Source organism: Antennarius striatus, chromosome 4, assembly GCF_040054535.1.
Source record: "Antennarius striatus isolate MH-2024 chromosome 4, ASM4005453v1, whole genome shotgun sequence".
Lineage (NCBI taxonomy): Eukaryota > Metazoa > Chordata > Actinopteri > Lophiiformes > Antennariidae > Antennarius > Antennarius striatus.
The window spans coordinates 22,188,244-22,200,355 of NC_090779.1; the positions used below are offsets into that span (position 1 = coordinate 22,188,244).

At 41.7% G+C, this 12,112-nt stretch overlaps 1 protein-coding gene and 1 long non-coding RNA gene across 2 annotated transcripts; one reads left to right on the top strand and one right to left on the bottom strand.

Moving 5' to 3' along the window:
* The first annotated feature begins 1,448 nt into the window (after nt 1–1,448).
* Nucleotides 1,449–2,599, top strand: LOC137593440 (uncharacterized). The gene is made up of 3 exons (XR_011035119.1): nt 1,449–1,572; nt 1,720–1,818; nt 2,403–2,599. It is a non-coding gene; the product is annotated as an uncharacterized lncRNA (long non-coding RNA).
* Nucleotides 2,600–6,149: 3,550 nt separating this feature from the next.
* Nucleotides 6,150–9,137, bottom strand: avpr1aa (arginine vasopressin receptor 1Aa). Its single transcript, XM_068312580.1, has 2 exons — nt 7,962–9,137; nt 6,150–7,278 (listed from the first exon to the last, which is right to left on the bottom strand). Exons 1-2 carry the CDS (start codon nt 8,908–8,910, stop codon nt 6,995–6,997), a joined length of 1,233 nt encoding a protein of 410 aa, XP_068168681.1. The 5' UTR covers nt 8,911–9,137; the 3' UTR covers nt 6,150–6,994.
* Between the last annotated feature and the right edge of the window lie 2,975 nt (nt 9,138–12,112).

Consider the following 12,112-nt stretch of genomic DNA (forward strand, 5'->3'; position numbering starts at 1 on the left):
TTCAGCAAAGCTCGGATAAATTGTGTTCTTCTTCCAAGTTTACGCCTCCATCAAAGCCAAGAGCTGGCAGAACGTCTCCAACGAGAGTCGAGTCGCCAAACCTGGCAGACTACACCTAATCAATAATTCAACACTATGCCAGGAAAAAGCTCACCGACCTAATTACCCCACCAGTGGGTCTGTGTTGGATGATGTAGTCCACCTCCTGCAGGCTGGCATTAGAAAAGAAACCAGAGCACTTAGAGGAGCAGTGATTTCATCCTGCAGGAGGCCAGTGATCTGTTAGAGGTGGATGAAACCAGTCTGTTTGTTGTTGCCCCACATTTTTACCCCCGGCATGGAGGAGGTGCATCTAAAGTGGGTTAAAGACCTCAAACCAGGCATGAGATCCACATCCAGGAGGTCATCGGTTCAGCCTGCCATCATTGTTAAAACGAGAGTCTCGTGATGGGAGGAGGATTGACCAATGAGGAGCAGCAGACACATGCAGACGTAATTGATAGGAGTTTGGATGTCAGGATTTGAGGAGCGTCTTGCTTCTCTCTGACCAGCAGGGGGCAGCAGCCAACTGGAAACCTCTGCTCACGGTTTGCGCGCTGCACACACGTGAACGCGCAACCAGAGACAACTCTAGGATGTCTCCCCAGGAAGGATGGGGCAAGGGGGGCGCTGCTGAATCAAGAAGCATTTCATTTTGATTGTAGAAGAGTATTAGAAATTAAAACTCTCCACATCTCAGCTGGCTCATTAAAGACAGGAAATGTAGCATAACTATGTTTTTTTTTTCTCTGCATCATTTTGTCTGTCAATCAAAGATAAGCAATCATCAAGAGGAAGGAAATGTGAAGTCAGTGGAGTGATTTATGGAAATGACTGATGATTGAGTCTTCAGACCTTGAGAGCAGAAACAGCAATGTTCTGCTTTCATTCACATCGGTTTAGTGGGGAGAAAAAATGATGTTGAGTAAAGTCCCTTACCCGAAGCTTAACCCTAACCTTAACCTTAACCTAAACCTAAACCTTAACCTTAACCTTAACCTTAACCTTAACCTTAACCTTAACCTTAACCTTAACCTTAACCTTAACCTTAACCTTAACCTTAACTTTAACCCTAATCCTAATCCTAATCCTAACCCTAACCTTTTCTTTATTCAGAGCAATAGTGTCATGATTTGAACCTGACGAAACCATATGGGTTTCACAATGTGCACCACATGTTTGTAATTGTTACCGTGACTACAACCTGATTTACGTGATGAATGATGGTCGCCTGATTGTATTCTTTGCTGCCAAACAGAGTTCAAAATTCTTAAAATATGACCATTGATATTTTAATACTTTCATGTGAAAACATGCCTGAGTCAGAACTAAACCTCTCCTGTAGTACCACATCAGTCCAACGGGCTTGGACTATACGTGTTGGGGTCTGTGATACTGCCTGTATTTCCAAGGCGTGATCTACATTCTCTGCCCAGTCCAGACTCCTCATTGCTTCCTCATCCTGATCACCTCCTGATCCTGATCCACCTGGTAGACTTTTAGTGCTGATGGAGGAGACGCTACAGACTGATGGTGTGATGAATGAATTATTGTTTTAGGTGTTGCTTTCTTTATTGGATGTAAAGTCACATCGTGTTCATCTCTATCTAACATACGCTCCAGATGAGAACTGATAGAACCCCAGGGATGTTTCTGATGGGTATTATCTCTCACTTCCAGACCAGGCAGCGTTCACCAGGACGGAGGCATTTAGAGCAACACCTCATCTCTTCCTGCCGGAGACGGCGCCATGCACAAATAAGGATTTCATAATGAAGGGTCAGTTTTTCCGTGACCTGCAGACATGGGCTGTGACAACAATCTCGGTGACGCTTCATTAATCATTTTCAGGAGAGGAAGTCTGACCTGTTGTTGGTTTCCAGGCAACCACTGGGCTGTGAGGACCATACATATTTTAGTGGTCGTGCTGTACGAGTCTGATAATGATGCGTGAGTGATTAAATAAAGCAAATGTTGAGAGGATACTGAAGGATCAGTGGTGGGTTTAAAAAAGTTTTAAATGTCTCTCAGAGAATTCATGCTGGTTTCTGAGATCAATTTATTTTATAATCAGCATTTAACTTAGTCGATGTGGATACAGTATGTTACGGTTTCATCTTGACTGTTGTGTGTGAAACATACTATATGTGAAATTCCAAAGTTTAACTAATAAAGCAGAGCTGAAAGCTGCAGCAGCTCCTGGTGAAGGTAAAATTACAATAATCATCTGAAAATGTTGATTTTCTTCTGCAATAAGAATTAATGAAAGTTCCTTAGTGATGAGTTATAATAATGCTAGCATTAGCCAATGTTCTGTAGATCATTAAAATAAAAACATTATTTGTGTTGTGTTCTCTCTGCAGCCTCTGGAGTCCATGTCCACCTGGTCTGGATTTCTACAGACAATTTGTGATCAATGAGAGGTCTTCAGGTGACACCCTGCTGTGATCCAGAGCCCACCAAAGGGTGTTTGATTAATAAGATCAAGGCGCGACCTTTCCACCTCTGTGAGAGCCCAGACTCAAAGGCGGCAGATGAAATGCTAATGGATGCACACCGAAGATGAAGAATAAATTTGTTAAGGTGGCTTCTCTTCTGCTTCATTAGTAGTCAAGCTATCTGTTATATGATCTGACACGCTTTGTCCAACACATGTTCATCGTGTGTGTTCTCAGTGCTTGTTTTACAAGTTTGAAGGATTCTTTCAGTGTGTCATTATTTCATGATTCAAATCCCTCTGGTCTCCTTTCGCTAAAAATACCAACGACAAAACCCTTTGCTAATAGGAAACAATAATTTACGGATACCGAGCTGACCCTGGAAATATGCTAACATTAGGAATTAAAAGTAGACAATGGAGAAACATCGGTATGCACATTTGGCGCAAAATATTTCCTTTTATTCAGGGTGTGACACAGAAAATACAGTACAGAAGCGATAGAAATTAGTTCTTCTCAAGGAGGATAGAAGGACAACGAGGAGGAGCAAAGACGATTCAGTTCCTACTTTCACTGAACAACATGCTTGTTTAATCCTCCAAAGACCAGAAACCAGTTCTCTCAGTCAACCCTGGCCAACAGTAGTTATATTCAGCCAAATAAAGCAAACCTCAACTCGTTGTTGTCCTATCTGATTTTTTTTTTTTCTTTGCTGGGTTGTGCAGAGGTCATGGCGTCAGGGTGAAGGACGCCAGATGTGGATTGTGCAGACAGACAGAAAGCAGGACGGCTGCTTTCCGGTAAGGACAACATGGTGGAAGCTATGTACTTACTGAGAAAGGAAGCACAGATCCACTTAGCACTGAGGCCACACAATGAATGTTGTGTCTAAAGAACTTGCCGTCAATCGACAATCGTGCATCCTGCTGGTAAACATGTTTTCTCAGGAGACGTTTGGTAGGAAACACACACTTGAGGTTCTGCTTCCAAGCAAAGAAGTGTGAAGCAATTTATCAGAATTCAAATTCACCAGATCACAGCTTTTTTTAGATTTGTTTTTTAACCAGAACGTCTTTCATTTATGCTGTTTCTGTTCCTTAACATACAAAGGAACCGAGTTGGACATCTGCCAGTGAGGTTTTCCACCATACTTACACGAATGATGCACTTCCTGTTCATCAAAAGTTTGACACGCCCCTTTATGTTTGATTACTCAGTTTTATTTCCATGAAGTTTCTCAGTTAACTCGACCAATGGTTTACATCAAATAGCAAAACATTCGGTTAATGCAGAAATCTAATCTGGCCAACATTGGTTCCTACATCATTTTGTTCCTACAACCAATAATTTCAAATAAAATATGAAATGACAGACAGGTTGAGTTTTCTTCTAGGAAGCCTATAGTCTATATTTTTGGCTGTAACTTTCAACCTGACATGAATTGTACTCAGTCCTGATGTTGAACGTCTCCATTAATATAAATGCATTGAGGGTTTGTTTCCTGTTCACAGAGATGTGGAGAAAAGAAGGTTGAAACGCTGCAGATGACTCGTCGAGAGGTAAACCACATGAAGTCTGACATCAGAGCAAACTACTCATTTAGTCTGAGATTTGCTGAGTTATTTTGACATGACTTGAAGTATGACTTAATCTATGGCGTGTTAATGTTACGCTGCTCAGTGGCGGCTCGCGGTAGAACAGGGAACTGCAGCAGTCGGACTTGGCGGTAAGCTGTTCTTTGTATCAACAAATGTTCGTAAGTCGGATGTTCTCATCTTGAAGACTACCTGTATTACAATTAGAAACAAGCTCCAAAAGTGCGAGATGGAGGTCATGTAAGTTAAAAATACATAAATATATCAACGGGTTTTCATGACAACTTGTGGATTTGGGGCTCAAGAAGAGTCGATGAAAAGATGATGTTGATCTGGATGCAGATTATTAATCAGTTTCTTCACCTTATCCGTCACAGAGTATAAAATCTGTGTGAAGGGGGTCAGAATAAAGAATCCCAGCTCACTTCTTTATCTGTTACTGGACTGTTTCTGGCTTGTGTCTCATCCACCTGCAACATTTCGAAGAAAACCATCTTGTAATATTTACTTAATCGTGGTGACAGACAAACTCAGCCTCCTTGACAATGATTAAAAACATCCAAGGGCAAAAAAAATTTTTTTGGCCATTTCAGATAGTGATGGATAGATCGGCGTTATACTGAAACAAAGAGCCTCTGTGACTCTCCTTCTTTTTTGTGGATCCGTCTGCTTTCTGGTTGCTGAACACCAGTCAAAGTTTGTGAAACTCACTGAGGGCCTCCTGAAGAATTCTGTTTGTCTGGACTCTGACGACGTAAGACCGGCTCTCTAACCCCACCGGCCTTTCTGAGACATGCCACTTAATGATTGACGTCTCTAATGAACTGCAGAGCTGGTGCCAGAACAGGAATCTGAGGTATGGCCATCAGCGCTGCAGCGATACGCCATCCATTCCTCTATAAGTAGAGACCTGAGCTCATAATCCTGGCTGGTACCAGCCGGGATCGCTAGGCGCTTATGATATTCTCCTTTTTATATCCAACACAGTCCGCCTCCATCCTTCACCACAGGTCTTAACTGTAACTCACATACTGTAGTTTAAGGACTCACTAAATTCCTGCTATTACCCCCTCCCCTCCCGGCCTTTCCCGTATATCTCCATATGAGTAATTATCTAATCAGACGATCTGAGATAAACTGAACCATGGGAGATCAAAGGAGGCGTTTAGGCCAATAGAGGAACACTCCTCATAGCTTGTTGGTCTGTTAGATAATACCGTTCACAAATTAAGATTCCATTTTGAGGTGAGGGAACGTGGGAGAAGTTTCAAGTCCAGAAAATGCTACGAAAACAAAAGTGTTGAAGCGTTCTGGTAAACAAACCATTTTAAAATGAATTGAGCATACACGAAGCATCTTTTAGGAAAGATACCAACGCTTTGCACCATAATTTACTGCTGTAAAGATTTTTCAGTGAAGCTATGCTGACCAGCTGCTGGCTGAGGCATCATATTTAGCACAGATCTGATAGTGTTATATTGATCTTATCGTGTAATGCATTCCCACTGAAAATGATGTTTCTAAATTTAGCTAAATAAACGTGTTTTGCCTGCATCTTTTCAAGTTGAAGAATTCCACTTGGGTGGGAAATTTTCCTGACAGTGTTTGACGATAAGTCAGCAGTGTGATTCCCAAAACATCACGATAATGATGCTTTGGCAGCAGCTGTTTTCATTTTGGTCATGGCGACGAGTAACTTTTATGATATTGTTCTTCTTCTTTGGTTTGTTGCTTTTATTGCCAAAAGAAAAGTCAAATATAATAATGCTCATATGAGCAAAATGATTCAACTTGGACCCGTTGTGTTATTCATGTAAGTCAAGCAAGATATGACTTGCTTAATGTCATTTTTCAACACACAATAACTGAAGTGAATATGGATGTTTCCTAAAAATTTCTATAAATGCTTACGGGTAGATGAAGGAATGTCAGAAAAATATTAAATATATCTCACAATCTAAGGAGCAGTAAGTGAGTTTGGAATATCCTGTAATGCAGTGACGTCATCCAGACATTGTGTGTTTATTTGTCTTGCAGACGTCCAGCGTGACACTAGAGGCTTTTGTGATTGTGTAGCTGAAACAGGAGAAAAATTCAGTGCATACATTTTTGTATTTCAACATATATTTACAGAATATTTAGATTATTTTCATCATCCACATGCCAGAGCAGACCAATAAATTCACATTGAACATATTTACATATATTAACTCCATTTACATATAATGAAGAATTTTTATGGACAAATATACACACCCAGACAGAAACGTTCTGTCACATTAAACAACTTTAGTGTCATGGTGATCTCAATTCAGAAGTAGTCGACATCATTCCTTCTCTTCATTGGTTGAGACATTCTTTTCTGAAGAAACCCATTAATCTGCTTGAGAAAAATAAAAGCTGAGCACAACTCCTGTTACTTAGAGACATGTAGTCCGGATAAGCTGTTTTCGCCATTGCACAGCATCCTCTTAGCTGTTTTTTCTTCTTCTTTGTAAACACTTAAAGGAAAAAGGCTGTTTGGCAGCTCTGCGACAAAATATAACCACTAGTAAGAGTGTTCTCGGGAAAGTTAGAAAGACTGAAGCATTAACATCGATTGGTTTCACAACGAACACTGGAGATATATAAAAACAGTAAAGTAAATCTCAGTAAATATTTACAACTTCACTCTCTTTTGCAGAGGTTATGAGGTTTTCTCACAGTGTCCTGCATGTGTACACATTTTATGTCCTTGCAGGAAATTATTTTCCTTCAGTTTTTTCCCTGTTTTCCCCACAAAAACTTTATTTTTGGAGGCTGGGAGGACATTTAAATCAACGTCAGCTGTGCCCAAAGTTAAAATGAGCTGAAACTGTATACCTTGATGCCACTCCCAGACATTTTTCAAATTCCCACAGAGTTGCCTGTCTGTCTGCATATTTATTCCCCCTGAATGGAAGTCTTGGGAGAATATTCCAGCTCTTTCCAATTGCTAGAACTACCGTTAGGGCTCCGATTAGTTATCTTGGTCATCACGGTTGTTCTGCGGATGCTGGTGTCAGAGTCCTCCTTCTTGTAGTCAGCATTTGCTTTGGCGCAGCAGGCGAAGCAGCGCATGAAATCCTGCAGGAGGTGACCACTGAAGATCATGTATATCCATGGGTTGCAGCAGCTGTTGAGGCTGGCAAGGAGGGCTGACAAAGTCACAGCTGTGTTCTCGGAATCTAGATAGGAAGAAAGGGAAAGATGGTAAATATACTGAACATCTGGTGAAAGCTTGGCCACAGAAATGTCTGATTCATAAAAGAGAGATCATCTGAATATGTTCAAATAGTCAGTTGTTGATGCAAAACAGATGCTTTCAAGATTTTTGATTTTGTTTTTTCTTCTGGATTTTAGGGAATTCAACTGTTCTGATTCTGTCCATACAATTAAAAAAAAGAATTTTAAAAGCCACATAAAATTAAATAATCTGAGGAAGGGTAAGCTTCACTGACCACTTTTCAAGATGAAAATTGAATTTAATTGAAGGAAATTTACTGTAGCTAAAGGAGAAGGGTGGTGGTGTATCACAGAGCCACAGCTGATGAGACCATATAGGAGAAAGGATTTCTTACTTCTAAATTTCCTACAGTACCTGTAACATTTCATGCTTCTTCCCCTTTAATAAAGTGACTCGTAAATAAAAGTTAAACTGAATTTGTATTTTTTTTGTCTAATTATTGTTTTTTCTACAAAGATTCCTTGTAAATTTGTTGTTCTATGTCAAGTTATTCCGTGCGTAAAAGCTGTGCGCACTTTACGCACGAGTCTTTTTCTTTTCCTTTCCTTTCTTTTTCTTTTTTTTTTTTGTGTTTGTTTGTTTTCTTGGTGACCAAGAAAAGTGAAGGTCTGTGCATTCACTCACCAGCGTACTGGAAGTTCTCATCCCACACAGACCACATCTGGACCGTGAAAAACGGCGCCCAACACACGATGTACGCCAGAACGATGACGAGCGTCATTTTCACCGTCCTCAGTTTGGCTCTGGATATTGTTGTAACGCTGCTCACTGAATTCTTCCCGATAAGTCCGTTCTTGCTCGCAGCACCAGTCACCGATTTCTTTTTCTTGAATTTGATATTTTTCCATATGCTATGGCAGATAAACCCGTAGCACATCACGAGGATAACCACGGGCACGAGGAAGATGCCCACGGTGATCCAGGTGATGTACGCCTTGGTGCCCCATGGCTCGATGAAATGCGCCCAGCAGTCGTAAACGTCCGAACCGTTCTTGATCTCGCTGAGGGAGAAGATGAAGTACTGCGGGGTGCTGAGCACCAGGCTGCACATCCACGTGGAGATGATCATGATGTAGGAGCGTTTGGTGGGCTGCTGGAGCGTTTTCAGGGGGTGACAGATTGCAATGTACCGGTCCAGAGTCATCATCACCATCATGTACGTGGATGCAAACATCCCCATCACCTGGAGGTGCTTGACGATCCTGCAGAGAAAGTCTGGACCGCTGAAACGGAAGGTGATCTCCCAGCAGAGCTGCGGCAGCACCTGGAAGAAGGCGACCACCAGGTCCGCCAAGCTCAGGTGTTTGATGAAGAGGTGCATCCGCGACATCTTCTTCTTCGTGTTGTACATCGCCAGCAGGACGCTCACGTTCCCAATCACAGCAACCACGAAGGTGATGCTAAGCACCATGATCTCCATCTGGGCAACCTGTTCATTACGCGCGAACGGATCGGAACCGTTCGGGTAGACGCTTTCGTTTCCAGACGTTCCCATCACTAAGCCATCAGTAGAACCAAACACCAGAGAGCGGTTCCCTCCGCTGAGGAGCAGCGCATAGTCACGAGTGTGCATGGCACTGCCCCTGCGTGCGCCTGAGCATGTACAGTATGTGGCGGCGGCGCAGAGGGGTGACTGTCCGACCCGTATATGGAGCGACCTGGTGCTGCAGGCAGCAACACTTTCTCCAGAACTCCTGGCTGCTGTCGCGGCTTTTTAAACTCCAGTCAAATTCCAGACCGCATGGATGTAAAGCCGCCACACTGTAAAAAAATAAAGACTTGAATTAAAATAAACCTCATTATGACTCCGATTGTTTTGGGAGTATTTATCATGATTCTATACAATTCTATTTTATATAGCAAGTCATTTTTTGAGGTACTTTTAAAACACAAAATTACTGTATTTATTTTTCCAACTTCCTTATTTTCAAGGCATTATTTTGAGAAAGCCTCTCAAAATGTACTTATTTTCATTTCCAGACTGTCATTATAATGACTTACAAGACCTTTTCGGTCACATCATTAGAGATGAGCTTTCATATTTATATTCAAGTGAGATCCGAAATCACATTTATTTTCACTCCAGATACCAACCATATTTCAGTTCCTCCATTTTAATTTTATTTTTCTATATGCTGTGGATTTGTGAATTGCTAGAGTTGCCCATTTTTTGCAGTGTTCAGCCAAACCCTTCCCCATGGAGCCAATAACCTCCCAACACAACAGTCCTCCTGCAGAGGCGGGCCTTGCGGTGACTTTAAACTGTTTTTGGTGGTTTGCTCAGAAATCACAGCTGATTTGTTCAATGTTCAGGTTTTTGGAATCATATGAGACCTGTACCTTCCCTCTGACCCCTTGTGGTTCAGAGTACAACAGATTTTTACACTCTTTAAATGCTGCACACCAGCTGCCTCCATGAGTGTCCTGTTTATTGCATTTCTTTAATTGTTATAACTTCATCTTCCTCTCTGCTGTTGGAAACTCTGCTGCAAAATAAATGATTTAACGCAGTTTCCATTTGGAAAGCAGACGCAGCAACTCCTCATCTCATCAGATTCAGGTGCTGATAGCGAGGACAGTTATCGTTATCTTTATTGTGTTCATCTTGCACTCGCTGTCCTGATCTCCTCTTTTTCATTTCCGATGTTCTTTTAGCGAGAGCATAACCTGAAGGCCGCTTCCCAAAAGTTCCTGCTGGCTGCTGACCCGGCTCTAATGAATATTCCTCAATTATCAGCGAGCTAATCTGTGCTAATCTTCTCATCAAACCTCCTGGGCTTTGTTTGACCACCCTTCTCCCACAGCGCAGCACCCTCTCCATGTTGGGACAGTCTTGTCCTGCGGGGTTGAACAACAGGAGAACAGACCTGTCTACTGTCTCTGGTCCTTGGAGATGTTGGTTTTAGATGCTCAGCTGTTATTACAGCTTAAGTCTCAGTCTGACAGCTTCGGATGAAGACCCCGCTCTCCATCCTCCACTGCTGATTGTTATGTCTCCGGTAGCCAGAGCAGTCCGTCTGAATCATTTCCATGATGTTTCCCTTTCATTCACGGTTAGCGGCTCTGTGAGAGCGCCTCAGACCCAGTAGGAGTCACCTTTATCCGTAGGGTTGAAGAATTCTGTTGAGGAGTTCCTTCATGCGTGTCTTTATTACCAGAGAGCTTTGTGGTATTAAAACACCTTCATGAAACATTTTCTCTGACTAACCATCACAATAATTCAGAGCAGAAAACACTTACTCATTTTGGAATTTTTCTTGTGCTCCTCTGTAAACCTTCTATAGGCGTAGATGTTTGTTCAGAGGAATTAATATACTGTTTATGTCAGTTTCAGGAGGAATCTCACAAGAAGAATGTCAGCAATCTGCACAGTTTGCACATTTCCCTTCTGTTTGAGCTGTCTGGCGACGACCTCATTCCTCGACACTGCTCTTCACGCAAAACACTGTTTCGCATCTACATCCCCATCCAGGAGGAAGGAGCTCCAAAGGTTTTCTGTTCGTCTCCTGGACGACCGTGTCCCTGCCAAAAGATTTAATTACACGTTTACTTTGTGGATGAAGTTATGACAGCGGGCAGAAGGCCGCCTGGAGCACACGCTATGCAAGCATGTCAAGTTCAAATTTTCTCCTCGCCATAAATCTGCCCTTGGTAAACATGGCGACCAGGTTTATAAGAGTAACAATGTACAACAAGTGCACGTTACATAAGCCGGACCTTTGGGCGCTGTTCAGAAGTCTGTGTCCTCAGTAAGGAACTATACAGCTCCAGGTCCATGAATGGGAAATCCAACAGAAAGTTTGAAGGTGAAAACTTTGAGGTAATTCTATTGTGTTCAGAATTTAAACTGAATTGTTTGAGTTTCAAAATTGGTCGCCAGACTTTGGCTTTTATATTATCAGTGGGAAAAAACAAAGGAGAAGAAACTGCAGGAACATTTTTTTAAAAAGATGTCAAGGTTGAAGAGTGTTAATAACCCCCTACTACCACTGAAAATCTGAAATCCAGGTGTCTAGTATAAAGTTGTCATTTCGGGATCTTTGTCTCTATACAGCTGACCAGAAGCAGCTAAATGATAACTATCACACCCAGAATACTCTCGAATCAGAAATAACAGCCAAGTATTATTATGTATGTGATCCTGTGAGTCAAACCTACACAACAACATCAAATCTTTTAGATTGTCTAAGTTCCACAGTCCCAACGGGCATTCAGAGGAGGTTCCCGAGAGACTGTCGGATGTCTTTAAGATAAATGGAGCTTAATGATCACCGTTTTGATGGTTACCACTGCTTCAAAGCACTTCGTCTTAGAGAAAAAGAAGAGATCTATATGCTCCACATTCATTAGACTAAATGTATAAACAGTATGTAGTAAAGGAAGGGTTAACATAAACCTAATCTTGGTTAGCTGGTTTAATGGTGAAAAAGATGAGCCACACAAATTGGTTCACACAGTGACCTTTCTTCAGGCCTGCACACGTTATTCTGATGTCACTGTTTTTATAATTCTCCCATGAAAAAAAAGAAAAGGTGATCAAGCCAACAAAATCAAAAGCAGCCGCGTTCAGATGAACGAGTCATTACAGAGTTCTAGACCATTTCCTCTGGATGTGGACCTCAGATCCGCATCCTGTGTAATAACTAACGGTACAACATCAGAGCAAGTCTTCATTCAAGATGCTTTATATCACATCACAATGTTTCTTTTTCATTAAAACTACAAACGATTAACTCAGTAGTTTATTTGACGAAGAGCAGATAACCAAATTCTTG